Source organism: Mus pahari, chromosome 13, assembly GCF_900095145.1.
Source record: "Mus pahari chromosome 13, PAHARI_EIJ_v1.1, whole genome shotgun sequence".
NCBI classification, from domain to species: domain Eukaryota; kingdom Metazoa; phylum Chordata; class Mammalia; order Rodentia; family Muridae; genus Mus; species Mus pahari.
The window spans coordinates 76,359,155-76,375,527 of NC_034602.1; the positions used below are offsets into that span (position 1 = coordinate 76,359,155).

Sequence of the window (16,373 nt, forward strand, 5' to 3'; positions counted from 1 at the left end):
TCTTGCAGGGAAGGTGCACAGAGATCTGGCATTCAGACCTGCCTCCTGGCTGAAGGTGTAGGCCTGAAACAGGGCCTGTCCCATAAGATGTGTCCTCTCTGCAGTTTGCACACTCACCTGCACAGACTAGTCTCTGAGTGACCCTGGACACAATATGGCTCTCTCACCTGCTCTGGTGGACAGAGCCTTTCCAGGTGGCCACCTTTCCTCTGGCGGGGAAGGTGCCTGGGTGTCTGGAACCTGAAACAGGGTCTGTCCCAGAAGCTGTGTTGCTTCTGTCTGTCCCAGGAGGTGTGGAACTTCTGCAGTCCACACTCTCACCAGTGCAGACTGGAGCCTGGGCAACCCAGAGTAAAAGTGACTCACTTACTAGCTCAGGCAGTGAGAGCCCTCCCTGGCAGACACCTCTCCTCTGGCGGGAAGGTGTCCGGATGTCTGGAGCCAGAAACTGGGTCTGTCCCAGAATCTGTGTTGCTTCTGCAGCCCGCCCTCTCACAGGCCTCCTTGACTCTTTCTGGTGGGTTCTTATGGAATTCTATATCCTGTGTGCTCAGGTACCATATGTCTATCTCATCAAATCTTCCTGGGTTAATCCAATGTACTTGTTTTTAATGGCTGGGTAGTATTCCATCATGCAAATAAACCACATTTTCTTTATCCATTCTTCAGTTGAGGGACATCTAGGCTGTTCCCATTTTCTGGCTACTATGAATAAAGCAACGATGAACACAATTGAACTAGTGTCCTCTTGAGATGGTGGAGCATCACTTGGGCATATGGCCAGGAATGGTATACCTGAGTCTTGAGGTAAAACTTTTCCTAATTTTTTGAGAAAATGCCAAATTGTTTCACAAGTCATTGTACAAATTTGCACTCCTACAAGAAGTGGAGGAGTGCTCTTTCTTCACAACCTTACCAATATGTACTGTTCCTTGAGTATTTATCTTAGCCATTCTGATGGGTATAAGGTGGATGGTCAGAGTCATCTTGATTTGCATTTCTCTGATGACTAAGAACATTAAACATTTCTTTAGCTGTTTCTGGGTCATTTGAGAATCTTGTAGAGAATTCTCTGTTTATCTCTGTACATTATTTTTAAAGTTGGATTATTTGGTTTTTGGTGTCTAACTTCCTGAGTTCTTTATATATTTTGGATATTAGCCCTCTGTCAGGTGTTGGCTGTCATTTTATCCTAGTGATGGCGTCTTTGCCTTACAGAAATTTCTCAGTTTCATGAGATTCCATTTATTATTTCTTTACCTTATAGCCTGAGCTATTTGTGTTCTGTTCAGTAAGCTATCTTCTGTACTGTAGTGTAGTGGCTTCTTGCCACTTCTGTGGACTCTGGAAAACTGGCAGAGTGATGTTATATAAAATTTTGCTAAGACAGACTTAGGAGCTGAGGCAAGAGTCATGAGGTATGTATGATGTTTGGTGAGAGTATAAATCGGGCATACTAGACAGTGAAAAAAGATTTGCATGTCTACCTTTACAATGCTTTTTGGTCTTGCTTGTATCTTTGGTAATCTGCGCTTTGTTGAGAGAGGCAAAGCAAAAACTCCTGGTGTCCCTGCTGTTAGCTATTGCTCCTGCTGGCTAGGCTGAAGGCTTGCTGTTTCTGCGAGGTTGTGTCACTGCTGCTGGTTCATGTTTGCTATTCCAGCCATTACTGGACTGCGCTGCTCACATATTCCTGAAGAGTTTGTGAGGGGATCCAGCTGCAGCTGCAGACTCCTGTGAACTGACCTGCTAATTTCCTGATGACACAGGTGGGAGTTGCTCCAAAGCACAGATTCTAAACAGGTCCATTTCCCCTGTATCCTAATAATCTTTAATTTACACTACCTCTTGTACGTGGTGGGATAGAAGGACTTGTAAATCATTTAAAAGCCCATTTTAAAAGTATGTTTTGAAATCTTTAAGCTGACAATTTCTGGCTATTGTCAAGGGCATTTTCTCTTTAAATTCTTTCTCAGAACATTCATCACTTGTATAAAAGAGGGTGGCTGCATTTTTTGTTTGTTTGTTTGTTTGTGTGTTTTTTTTTGTTTTTGACTTAATTTTGTATCCAGTCATTTTACTGAAGGTGTTTATCAGCTGTAGGAGTTCTATGGTAGAACTTTTGGGGTTGTTTATGTATAATATATCATCTGTGAAAAGTGATACTTTGACTTCTTTCTTTTTGACTTGTATCCCCTTGATCTCCTTTAGTTGTCTTATTGCTCTAGCTACACCATCAAGAGCTATATTGAAGAGATGAGGAGAAAGTACACAACCTTTTCTTGTTCCCAATTTTAGTGGAATTGCTTTAAGTTTCTTTCTATTTAATTTGTTGGTTACTATTTGCATGCTGTGATTACCATTCTTATGATTACGTATGAACCTTGAATACTTCATCTCTCCACGACTTCTAACCTGACTGGGTGTTGGGTTTTGTTGAATGCTTTATTGTCTTCTCAAGGGATGATCCTGTGTTTGTTTGTTTGTTTGTTTGTTTTCAGTTTGTTTATATTGTGGGTTACTTGGATGGATTTTTATGTATTGAACCACCCCTGCTTCCCTAGGTTGAAGTCTACTCAATTATGGTGGATGATGTCTTTGATATATTTGATTCAGTTTGTATTTTATTTGGTGTATTTCATCCATGTTCATAAGAAAAATTGATCTGAAATTCTTTTTCTTTGTTGAATCTTTGTGTGGTTTAGGTATCAAGGTGACTCTGGTCTCATAGAGTGAGTTTGCTAAAGTTCTTTCTCTTTCTAAAGTCTGGAATAGTTTGAGAAGTACTGGCATTAGCTCTTTGAAAGTTTGGTAGAATTCTGTGCTAAACCTATCTGGCCTGGGGCTCTTTTGGCTGGAAGATATTTAATAACTGCTTCTATTTTCTTAAGGGTTAAAGGACTATTCAGATAGTTTACCTCATCTTGGTTTAGCTTCCATAATTAGTATCTCTTCAGGATACCATCCATTTTATTTAGATTTTCCAGAATTTTGGAGTTCACACTTTTGAAGTACGACCTAATAATTTTTGAATTTTCTCACTTTCCATTGTTGTGTCCTCATTTCATTTCTGATTTTCTTTTTAATTGGGTACTGTCTTTCTGCCTCTTAATTAGTTTTGCTAAGGGTTTGTTTATCATGTTAATTTTCCTGAAGAATCACCTCTTGGTTTTGTTGAACCATTTTATCAGTTGGTTTCTTTGTTTCTAAGTAATTGATTGATTTCAGCCCTGAGATTGATTATTTCTGGCTGTCTACTTCTGCATGAGTTTACTGTTTTTTAAAGCATTCAGGTACATTTTCAATTCATTAGTATGAGAATTCTACAATTTCTTTATGGGGGCACTTAGTGTTATGAACTTTCCTCCTAGGACTGCTTTCACAGTGTTCCTGGAATTTGTGTACATTGTGCCTTCATTTTCATTTAATTCTTGAAAGTCTTTCCTTCCCTTCCTTCCTTTCTTTCTTTCTTTCTTTCTTTCTTTCTTTCTTTCTTTCTTTCTTTCTTTCTTTCTTTCTTCATAGGTCCAGTAATCACTGAGTAGAGAATTGTTCAGTTTCCATGAGTACATAGGCTATCCATGGTTACTGTTGCTAATGAAGTCCAGTTTTAATCTATTGTAATCTGATAAGATGTAAGATGTTATTTCTATCTTCTTGAATCTGTTGAGGCTTGCGTTGTGCCCAATTATACGGTCAGTTTTGGAGAATGTTCTGCGGGGTGCTATGAAGAAGGTATATTCTATTATGTTTGGATCAGATGTTTTAATAATTAGGTCCATTTGAATAACAACCTCTGTTCGTTTTGTTATTTCTGTGTTTATTTTTTTTGTTGTTGTTTGCTTGTTTGTTTCAATAGCCTGTCCATTGGTGAGTGAGGGGTGTTTAAGTCTCCCACTATTAATATGTGGGGTTTAATGTATGATTTATGCCATAGTTATATTTCTTCTATGGATATAGGTGCTCTTGCATTCATGACAGTGTTGTTCATATTTGAGACATCATCTTGGTAGATTTTTCCTTAAGTGAGTATGAAGTATCCTTTAAATTACTTTTGGTTGTAGGTCTATTTTAGTAGATATTAGAATGACAACTGCATCTTGTTTTCTGGGTCAATTTTCTTGGAAAACATTTACTTGCTCTTTATTGTGAAGTAATGTCTATCTTTGCTGGTGAAATGTATTTATTGTATACATCATAATGATGGATTGCACTTGTGCATTCATTCTGTTAGACTGTGTCTTTTTACTGGGGAATTTAGCCCATTGTTGTTGAGATATATTAAGGGCCAATGATTGTTATTTTGATGTTGGTGGTAGTAGCGTGTCTCTTCTTTTGGTTTTCATGGTGTAAAATTATTTTTACTTGGGTTTTCTTGAGTGTAGTTAGCCTCCATTGGGTTGGAGTTATAATTCTAGTTTCCTCTTTAGGTTTGGGTTAGTGAAAAGTTATAGTTTAAATTTGGTTTTGTCATGGGACCTCTTGTTTTCTCCATCTATGATGGTTGAAAATTTTGCAAGTGTATTAGTCTGGGCTGACATTTTTGGTCTCTTGGGTACTGTTCCCTATAATAGGCCATTCCCTATTATATGTTAGAGTTTCCTAAGAGAAATCAAGTGTGATTCTGGTAGGTCTGTGATTATATGTTTATTGATAGGGAAACCCTGTTTCTTGGGTAAAAAATACAGGTTTCTTTGTATTTTATGTGCCTGTGTTTAAAATTCAGTTTTCTTTACCTAAAAATATAAGCATACAAATAGTATCTGGGGAGGGAAGCATATGATGATAGTGTTTGCCCAGTAAACAGTTTAAGTCTACTAGTTGGTTCACTTTACTTGGATCTTAGTTGTTAATTTCAGTTCCAAGTGGCAAAATGTTAGTTCTATNTAAACCAAAGCAAAGNGGTCAAAATTAATGTGAGCACTATTCANTNTTTAAAGATAGACCTAAACCTATAGTTGTGGTTGTATAGAATTTCCACAGTAGATAACCTACAATTTTTATCATTGAATTATTTTCTTATCTGCACACTCAAGTCAAAAACCTTTAAAACAAAGGAAGTCGTAGCATCCTAACTGGAGCAAGCAGCGGCTGAGTGACATAATTGTAGACTTAAAATGTTTACTGGGCAAACACTATTATTGTATGTTTCCCTCCCCAGAAACTCTTTTTACGTTTATATTTTTTGGCAGAAGCCACAACAGCTGGCTCCAGAGACCTACCTGTCTTTATCAAGCACATCTTGTCAGTCTGCTGGAAACCCTGAACACTGGGATCTCAGAAACTACATTGAAATATTCTTTGATTTTTAAGACTCAATAAAGTACATAATTTATTTTCCACATTTTTCTATAATACAAATTTTTAATATTAAATAGTTTGAAATTAAAAAATAATGAGATTCTTGAGAATTTATCAGTATTCACAGATTTATATGTCTTCTTACATGATAAAAATTTACAAAGAAGATCTGCCTTGATTAAGAAAAGTTAGGTCAGTGTTTATAAAGGTGGTTCATAAATTAGAATGAGGCTGAAAGTTCATTCATGTAATGCATTGTCAATGAGCTCTATTCATTCTTCACTTTCTTTTCTTTCTTTACAAAGAATCGGTAAATGAGCAAGAGGCACTTTACACTAAGGACTACAGTGACTGCCACACAAGCAAGTAGGAATCCAATCACATCCAGAGAGTGGTACTGGTACCAGGTAAGGTTATTTCCAAGTGGTCTCAGGTGCTTGGCCCTTTTGTGGCGCATGACAAACTCAATCCAGAAGACTGCTCTGTCCAGGGGTTTCATAGGCTGGTCATGGTGAATGGTTGACAACCACATANCATTCTTTTTATAGCTATAAGAGAGAAAATCGCCATCAATTAATGGAATGAATGCACTAAAACTCCTGTTCTTATCCATTGAGCACTCCTATGACCCTCATTTTTGAAAATATTGTTGATCTTCCTTTTTTTTTTTTTGTTAACATTCTAATGCTAGAAAAGTGGTCCAAATTTTACAGAGAAGCATGCAGGTGCATTTGATTATATTTTTGAAATGATTGTTGATGAGCATATAAAGGAAAAGTGTGACTTAGAGATATGAGTCACCAGCCCTAAATGTCAGATTGATGTATCACAACAGGTAGGATTTACAGTGGTGGTAACTTACCCTCCTACTGTTTACAAATCACAATAGCAAAATTGTGTATTTTTTCTTATTAAAACATACTAAGAAATGAGGATTTCTCAGTATGCTATGACAGTCATTTACAATTTAGGATATCTGATAGAGGAATATTAAGAGTAGATTGTCCTTAGAGATGGGGGAGAGGTTAATACAAAAAAGGCATGAAGATTATGAAGGGAGATGTCAGAATTTAAGTGATCTAATAAGGGAAATGGGAAGAGGGGAAGGGCAAGGGGAAGAAGAAGAGGAGGGAAAAGGAGAAAATAACAAGAATGTCTGAAAAATAATTATACTATTAACTATTTAAGCCTTACATCCAATTCTATGCATAAACATACATATATAGTTTTAATGAACTTTTCTCATCTGTACTGACGTTCCTTCCTCCAATAGCCAAGGACTTCCTACCAAAAAGCCCCACACCAGATAGGAAAGCCTTCTTTTGAAGTGTTGAACAGGATTATCTAAATCATTCTTGGCCACGCAATATGGAGGATGAAGCAGAAGGGTTTACATATTTTGGACCATACTGAATTACATAAGAAAGAAACATATAGCATAACAAGGAATTAGAAAACAGCAAGTAAGGGAAAGAATAATGTATGTACTGAGTCATGCCCTAATTTATCTCTGTTCCTATCCTTACCATTACCATCAGGATAATTCTTGTTTGTTTGGCTTTAAGTAAGAAGATAATAAATATATGAATGTGTGAATGAATGAATGAATGAATGATGAATGAATGAACCACAGTTTAAAAGGTTATACTCACAAAGGATTGTCTATGACTTCCTTCAGTGCATTGAGCACATCTGATCTTGACATTGTTCTGATATTCAATGTAACAGCTGCTCCTTTGGCCACCATCTGGACAATGTTATCAACTTGTTCTCCAAACAAAGGAATGCCAATCATAGGGATTCCATGATAAATTGCCTCATAGAGACCGTTGGCCCCACCATGAGTTACAAAGGCTTTTGTTTTTGGATGACCTAGAATAAGATGAATTCAGGATAACATTATTTAGCAGTCTTAGACATGAAAAGAGATATGTATATTATGAGGAACTTAAGAGATTTTCTTCATGAAGATTGTTATACTCATAACCTCAATGAAATATTTTTCTGTCTCAGAGCTAGAAGAATCTAAATTCCCAGAGAATTATTTTGCAGATTTGCATGTGACTAGAGACTTGAAATATAAAATATTCATTTCTAGTCAAACATATGAAATCCATAGAAGATATGAAAAAAATGAGTGCTATGAAAATACCAAATCCATGTCATAACTTGTTATCCTAAAGAAGTAATCCATGAAGTCAGTGTAACATAAAGGTTTTAAAGTCAAAAGGGATAGGTATAGGAATCAGAGACTCAGTCATGATATTCAACTTATTTCCCAGAGTCTTACCAAGGAGGTCATTCTGGGGGAGCCACTTGTACACTCTGGTATTGGGTCCTAAAGTTGCTGGGGTTTTACCATCAAATTTCCAAAGAACCTGTTAAATGTTAGACAATCTTTATTGGTGGAACCAAATTTTACCTTACAAAGGCTGAGCAGGATATATATATATATATATATATATATATATATATATATATATATGAGTATAAATGTAAAGGCATATACATATGTGTATGTAACAACAATTAATTAAAATAATAGTACATGAGTTTGAAAGAAACCAAGTTGGCATGCTTATGCCAGTGTTTGGAGGGAGGACTGGAAAGGGAGAAATGATATAATTATAATTTCCAAAAGAGAAATAATTTTATAATATATCTTTTTGGTATTGTAGAGAAAACAGATCAGAACACCTCCCATAGGAGAGATAAGGAAGTCAGAGCATGTGAACAATGAGAACTCTTAAAAGACTGAGCAAAGAGTGTACCAGCAATTTTTGTGTTTATTTTTTGCACTCTGACATGTTGAACACAATCATCACTTTCCACAAAGAGATATGTAGACAAATGAAACAGTTAGTGATACATGAAAATGCTAATACATTGCCATGGCGACATAATTCAACTGTGAAGAATATTGGCAAATTACTAATCACTTATTTTATATAAATTATTTTGAAAACTCATATATATTTAAATAGGTTAGAGTTTATGTTTATTCTCTTGTGCTATGTTATTTACAGTAAATTTCAATTTTTCTTGTCTTTGATTGTGTATTCTTGTTTGCCATCCAGAATTATCTCTGCCCAGGAGTACTGGGAAATAATGGCCAATGTGTTGACCAATAGAAATATGAAATTATCTGACCCATCTGGAAGAACCTTTGCATATTGTAGTGTTGCAACAGTCCAGGAGTGGAGTCATGTGAGTAGAATCTTAGTCCATTGAGAATACTCCAAGAAAACAGGACAAGTGTCTTGTCACTCCTGTTTCTTCAAAACACAAGTCTTCTCTTGGTATGTTTAGGAGTTGGTTCTAGATGTTATTACCTTGACTGGTCCTTGTGATTGTGTACAGCTTGAAATCCTGTGACCTTTACTCATGTGACATTTCTTAAGCCTCAGGGTAAGCATTGTTTGATGCTGTGAATGAAATTGGCTATTTCATGAGATTTTAGTCTGCCTCACTTATCAGCTCCATTCTCCCAAGTCTCCCTGTCTCTGGAGCTGTGACAAGTGGCAATGAAGGGGGACTTAATGTTAACCTCACAGTAGAACATTGAAGGCCCTCACAAAGAGAGGTGAATGAGAATAAGCAGTTAGAATATAGAGAAAGCTATACCTTATGTGATCGTGTGCATCATTTCTTTAAAGAAAGGAGGAGCACATATATCAAAGTCACAACTCTTAGGCTGCTTACAAGTTGCTTGTGATTATAATCCCTAGGTAACAGAAGATGATACTTTAGATGAAAAACTAAGGGACAGCATCTAAATGAATATGGGAAAAGCACATAAACATGGAGAAAAAGATTCACTTTCAATCTTTGGTCATGTGGGCATTGATTTAGACTGTTACCAAAAAAAAAACTTCACAAAGATAAGGAGGTTAATAATCACCAGAAAGTAATGCTAAGACCTTGCATGAATATCAACAGAATGATGATGTCTTAAAAACAAAAAAAGTTGAAAAGAAGATTTCCCAGTGCAGGCAAAATGGAAAGGAAAATCAGCACCACTGACAATTATGCAGGTGATCTAATCTTGAGTTCTTTCCCTGTTTTAGGAGGACTTAAGAGAGCCTACAGAAAAGCTAATATTACAACCAAGGCAAGCTAGGCCAATGCAAGGAAAAGAAATTCATTCATCCATTCCTTCCTGACCTTATTAGTTGTGCTCTGTGTTTCCTGTAAAGTCTCAATAACATCAAATTGTTTATTAGGAATTCAACATGGGTATTATGAAAGATTTTAAGAAGTCCTGTGCTTCCTATAGACCTACTACTTTATATAGTTATGAGTATCTTTTTGGTTGGAGCAATAATGTACAATGTTTACTATATGGTTTTCATGTAATTGCTAAAATTGTTCTTAGTCATTTCCAATTTCCTCATTGGCAGATGTGGCTTGAAAATAAAGCCCATAAAAAGTTGGGCATCTTGGACTGAGGGGTAATCCTAGAAATGTCATAAAGGAATACTGACAAGGATTTGAATCAACAGATTATCAGTTGCATGATATACCTCCTTCAGTTCTTCCACATTAGAAATGCTGTTCTGGCTACCTGCATGAATACTGATATGCAATCAGACTCTGGGTCTAGTAATCTACAAAATATATAAGGTTCCTCTGAGCCTTATGCTGAATTCAGAGGGAGACTCGGAGATGCTTTTAAAAAACAAGGAAAGGGGGATCCAATTCAAGAGATCTTAAAACTAGTTAGTTACTTTTAATAGTGACAATGAAGAATGTCAAGAATTAATTAAGCCTCAAAAAGAATTTAAAAATGTTATGGTCTTTCTGAAGTTATGTAGAAATGTAGGGGCATATAAATCTAGGGCAAAAATTACCTGTTTTAGGAATGTTTGCTCTACAAAAAAATGGTGGTCACTTTAAGAAGCAGAGTAAATTGTCCCTGTATCCATTCAATGCTCAGAGTGCAGCTGAAGCAAAAGGCTCTCCATGTGTACTTTTTGGTTGGTGGTTTAGTCCCTGGAAGCTCTGGGTGGTCTGGTTGGTTGATATTATTGTTCTTCCTATGGGATTTTGAACCTCTTCAGCTTCTTCAGTCCTTCCCCTAACTTCTCCATTCAGGTCCCTGTGCTCAGTCTGAGGGTTGGCTTGAAGTATCCACATTTGTAGTGGTTAGGCTCTAACAGAGCCTCTCAGGAGACAGCTATATCAGGCTCCTGTCAGCAAACACTTCTTGGCATTAGCAATAGTGCCTGGGTCTGGTGCCTACATATTGGATGGATCCCTACATGGGGCAGTCTCTGGATGGCCTTTCCTTCAGTCTGCTCCTCCACTCTTAGTATTGAGTGTTATTAAATTGTCCTTTTCATGGGTACTAACAGGTGTTCTAGTTACTAGTTGCCCCTGATATTACTTAGTGTCTGATCATTGTGAATTTTCAGATATAGTAATTAGCACATTCTGAGTCATGTCAGATACAGTTTATAGCTATTTCTTTTTGGAGGTGACTAGCAGGCTGTAATTTAGATAATCAATACTATAAGCCTGAAAGAAGGTCTGTCTCACGGTCTCAAAAACCTTTCCAGCATGTATTTGACACATAATAGTGGATTTTGGCCATGCCTTGGGGTAATACAACCCATTGATATCAAAGCTGGTGTACTTTAGGATTCAGTTTAGAAACAGAAAAGGCTACATATACCTTACTATCAAGATGAATAGGTATAGTGTAAATGCAGTTCTTCAAACCCATAACACTGAAGGCCAATCTTTAGCAATAGCTTGTTGGGTCCTCCCTCTAAGCATTGTGTTGTGCCTCTTACAGGCTTGCTCCCCAGATCAGCCGGAGTGCAGCAGATCAGCCGGAACACAGCGTTCTCAGACCGCCCACTCTCAACACCCACTCGTCGCCCGGACCAACCACCAATGTCGTCACGCCTACTCGATTGGACCCGCCTTCTGGACACAGCTCCGCTGAGGACTGGACCGCGCGTGCCATTGAGAGATTGAGAGATTGGGACATGCACCATTACTACTGAGAGACACTCAGCAGAGACAATGGGACACGTGGGAGAGGGTTGGGTTCTCCCGCGTGTAATCAATAATTAATAAATAATCTTTCTTGCAGATCATCTCTTATTTCAGGAAGATTAGCTCTGCAGTACGAACCCACCCCAAGGTGTTTTCTGCCCATGCAGCACGGCGCCGGTCTGCGTGCAGGCAGAAACACTACAATAGCTGGCAGTGTAGATATCCAAGCTATAAAGCTCAAGTTGGTCATATGGTGGCATTAAGATTTCAGAAGTCAATCAACCATTTCCATTTATTATATTTTTTAATTACAAAACAACATTAAAAATTCCAGTGAGAAAAGGACAGATCTATGTTCCCATACTCCAACAACTGACTGACAACTGGTGAAGAGCCTTTTATGTTGTTTTTGGCCACTATGCAAAACCCAATCCATGCTTATGATACTGTTTGTGTGGGAATAGAGGTTCCATAACACCTTGTCATCCTTAACCCTTTGATATCCCAACCTTTTCCTTAGCAATTTATACTGTGAACAGTAGGTAGCATTAGCATTAGGAATATAGATCTCTGCATAACATTGTTGTAAGAAGTATCTTAACAAAAGATTAATAATAACTTTGTTTTCTAAATTTATACATTGTAATTTTGTATAATCTTGATAGAGCTCATAGTTCACAACACTATCAGTGTTTATTTATTTCTATAATATGCCACTAAGGTGGTCACTATTCAATAATTACAAAAGAAACATCAGTTCCAGAATCAGTTAATCCAATAAAAGTTCCTTTTATTTTTAAATCCACTAATTATTTATTGTTTTCCTTTATTAGTGTGCTTAAACTTACAGTCTTATTTGAAATATTGAATCCTACCTCATGAAGCACATTTTCTTCATGATGTGACTATATAGGCAATAATAATGATGTGTAAATTTACCTATGGCTTTAAATACCCATTAGTAGGTACGGTGATCAGAACCACAATTTCTCTTGTATTACTTGCATCAGTGATACTGTAAGAATCCAGGTTCCTTTCATGAATAAACTACTGTTTATCCATGGAAGAGGACACCTTTGATCCTGTGGAGGTTTGGTGCCCCAGCATAGGGGGATGCTGGATGGGTGGGTAAGGAGACAAATGGTGGGTAGGCATCCTCATAAAAACAACGGGAAAGAAGGAGAGGAAGGATGTGTGATGGGGTGGGCTTGTAGAGGGGTAACTTGGAATTGTAATATTATTTGAGATGTAAATGAATGGAATGATAAAAAATCAAAAAACAAAAACCAAACAAGCAAACAAAAAACAAGGGGGAGGAGGGATGGGTTCGGGGTTTCCAGAGGGGAAAACGGGGAAGAGAAATAACATTTGAAATGCAAATAAATAAAATAACTAATAAAAAATAAATAAAAACACTCAACAAATTTCAAAATTATTAGGGAATATTAATTGCCTACATACTATTTTGAGAATATCTAATTTTGGACTAACACATCTATATAAAATCTGAAATGAGAAATGGCGTTGGATATCCCTTGATTTTATATTGAGAGTCAAAAGTATTGCAGCTATTTGAATCCAAACTAAAAAAGGCATTTGTTTAAATTGTGGGTCCTTTGCTGCCTTTACACTTATTTTCTCCACTAAGTTGTCTCCTTACATACTAAAGCACAAGAAACTAAACCTCTGGAATGGATCCATTTACACCATAAGGGCCATAAAATTCTAACTACTTTTCTTATTCTTGCTCAATTAATAAATCAGGGGAAGATTTAATGTCGACAATTACATGGATATATTCCTTGGTGTTTTATCTTACACCTAACTAACAATCAGTTTTAAAGAGAGTTACAGAACTCCATGGAGTTTTCGATTTCAAACACAGATTGTTATACTAGAATAGGAAACTTTTCATTTTATCTTCACATCCTACCATGCTCCCATTACACTAGGATCTATAATAACTTTTAAACTGTCATTCATCCTGTGTTTATTACTCACACTTATACACACTCTAACCTCCATGGGTCTATAGCAGAACAAAATAAGCAAGCTGATGCATTAAGCAGCCCTATTTTGCTTTCCTGCAATATGAACATCACCACCTATACAATAATGCTGTTGGCGTTCATGTATAATACCACATCCCACTTAGATAAGTGAGAAAGTTTGTACAAGAATGTCCTACTTGTTCTCCCATATAGTATAATATTCATATGGCTAGAGTTAACACATGAGGTAAAAATCATTAGTGAATTATGTACAGTAGATGTAATTCACTATGCTCTACTGCCTGGGATACTGAACCTGCATGTGTGTATTGATATATATTCTAATTTTGGGGGGTTCTTTTGCAATGTATTCTTCTTCTCCAAACTTTTGCAATGTATTCTTCTCCAAATTTTTGAAGGTATGTGAGTGCCTACTTCAATAAAACCTGACAATGGGCCAGCCTATAGTAGAAAACAATAAAATCTGCAAATGATGGAAGAAAAACCATATTGTAAGACTTCTTTATAATCATCATGGTTAGGGCATAATTGAAAGAACACATAGAATGTTAAAATAACAATGATTTAAGAAAACAAAACTAGTGGCATATATTTGCACTTTCCTCATGTATTCTTATTTTTAAATTTACCTGAAGGTGATAATTGTTCAGAAACTCAAAACTATTTCTATACAGAACATTCTGAAGTGCCTTTAGACAGGCCTAGGTGATTTCAACAATCTGAACCTTGGAACCCGGCTGGCTCAAGAAATTTGGCAAAGGATGCATTGGGCATTACAGATGGTTCCAATAATACACTGGATTCCTCTCAGGCTCCTCTAGCCCTGATCCATGAAGGATAGAGATGGAGGGTAAGAAGATTATGGCAGACATCATCAAGACAGCAAGCTTCCAGATAAAAGGTAAAGGGGATTTATTTCCTATAGCATCAGAATTCAAGTCTGTCTGCTTTGGGCCAATTAAAGACTCTATGCACCAAGGAAGAAGTCAACTGATGCCATTTGTCACCTGAGAATCTCTTTCTGGTGACTGCATCTGTTCTCACCTGTGATCCTTTGCATACTCAAGCATCTAAAGACAAGTAAATTTGCATACATATTAAATCAAAATATCTGGATATTCTGTGTTTAAAAAAAATAAAAAGGAGGAGATGTGAGAAAGGGGTCCAAGCATAGAGGAGACTTTTGAGTGCTTGTGAAAATACCCCGAGAAAATGGGACAAGGATGTTTGACCTCAGTTTCTTCAGAGAGATTACTTTTGGACTGTGATTTGGCCCCCTTCTCAGCTCTAGCAGATAGGAGCAAATCTACCTCAAGTTAACCACTTCTACTTGCTATTGTTATTCAGGAATGTTTAAACTTTCCTTTGTGTTTCTTATTAGAAAATCAAGTTTTAGGCAGGGTGTGGTGGCACATGCCTTTAATCCCAACACAGGCAGAGGCAGGCAGATTTCTGAGTTCAAGGCCAACCTAGTCTACAGAGTGAGTTCCAGGACAGCCAGGGATACACAGAGAAACCCTGTCTAGAAAAAACAAAAACAAAACAAAAAAACAAAAACAAAAACAAAAACAAAAAACAAAAAGCAAGTTTTTGTCATACATAGCTCATCTTTATGACTAGATACAGGCAGAACTCCTGTATTATGTATTTATATGACCTTTCTTAACCCTCAGACTTTAAGGTTTTGATTCTCTGTAAAAAGTTGGCAATTACATATGTCTTTAATATACCACTTGCTCTTGAGTGGTGACAGTGTATAATGCAAACACAGATATTACATATGCTGTACCAACCTGACCCAAGTAGATGTACATCCTTTTTAGAGTAATTGCTGTGGACCAGTGATTCAGAACATGTCAGCATCATCTGCATCCTGGACTTAGAGCTCATCTTCAAATGATGACTAAGACCACACAGTTAGATTGACATCTTTTTTTCCATTTCTTTAAGAGTTTCTTATAATGTTCTTTTTTCTTATTTATCCCTCCCTACCCCAATCTTCCATAATCACCCCCTTCCCCCTTCCACCCTACTTCTACACTTAAAAATAATCCAACTTCCTACCTCATATGTCTGAGGCAGGAGGATTTCTGGCTGTTGAAGCCACTAGCCTGAGCTACAGTATAAGATTGTGTCAAGTCACAGGCTCTGGAAAGTAACTCCACAAAGATTTGTGTTACATACTCCTATAAATTGCCATGGTATTATGAATGTCCCATGTATTAATTTGACCTGTGCATTATTAAACTGTGGGTTTTTATTCATCAAAAACAACAATAAAACAAAAAACAAACCAAAGGAGCCATTTGTCCTCTGCAAATATTCTTGCATGTGTAGTCTTCCACTAGGGAAGGTTTGGCTTAGATTTGGTCATTTTTATTTTTTTGGTTGCACAGGTTTTATACATATTTTTGATTCACATGAATTTCAAATCCATGCAACTATTATCTTTTCATGTGAAATCAAGAAGAATTTGCTCTGCCTATACACCCTTGACAGTGATGTCATCATAATGGCAGAACTTCAGAATGTACCCACAGAGATCACAACACTGATATCCAAGGTACTTGCAGTCAAAAATACCTTCTGTAATATTGTAGCATCTCTTGTGTGCTTCTGTTTAGAATTTGGGTAGGGTAAATTGGAGCTTACCTAAACCTTTAGGTTTCACATCATCATTTCTAGAAGCAGACCTTCCAAGGACTTTTATAGATGCAGTATACATTCTCCTACCATGAGCACATTACCTCACCTTTTGTGGAATCTGGGCAAGGGCCCATGCAATTGTGTTGGCTTTGTCTTCTGTCATGTTACTAACCATTGACCCAAGAGAAAACACCACCACACCATGGTCTCCAGAGCTCTGGACAAATTCTTCCATATCCTGTGAGTAAAGAACTTGTTTTTATCACACAATAGTAATTGCAGAGAAATCACTCATGAAACTTTTACAAAACAAAACAAAACAAAAAACCTAGGGGAAAAATTGAAGTATTCTTAGGAGTTTTTAGAATAGTGGTGTTAAAACATGCAGAAGACAGAGACTGGCACAGTCCA

At 36.9% G+C, this 16,373-nt stretch overlaps 1 protein-coding gene across 2 annotated transcripts in view; it reads right to left on the reverse strand.

Annotated features, from left to right (window-relative positions):
• Positions 1-16,373, reverse strand: part of LOC110330272 (UDP-glucuronosyltransferase 2B17-like) — a 44,604-nt gene that overhangs the window by 24,644 nt on the left and 3,587 nt on the right. The window contains exons 3-6 of one of the 2 annotated variants that reach the window (XM_021210289.2): positions 16,069-16,200; positions 7,592-7,679; positions 6,954-7,173; positions 5,387-5,849 (exon numbers count right to left, since the gene is read on the reverse strand). In XM_021210289.2, the coding sequence (XP_021065948.1) occupies positions 5,570-5,849; positions 6,954-7,173; positions 7,592-7,679; positions 16,069-16,200 (720 nt within the window). In that variant the 3' untranslated portion in view covers positions 5,387-5,569. Of the gene's footprint in view, positions 1-5,386; positions 5,850-6,953; positions 7,174-7,591; positions 7,680-16,068; positions 16,201-16,373 lie in introns of those variants that run through there. The other variant, XM_021210290.2, reaches the window with a different exon arrangement.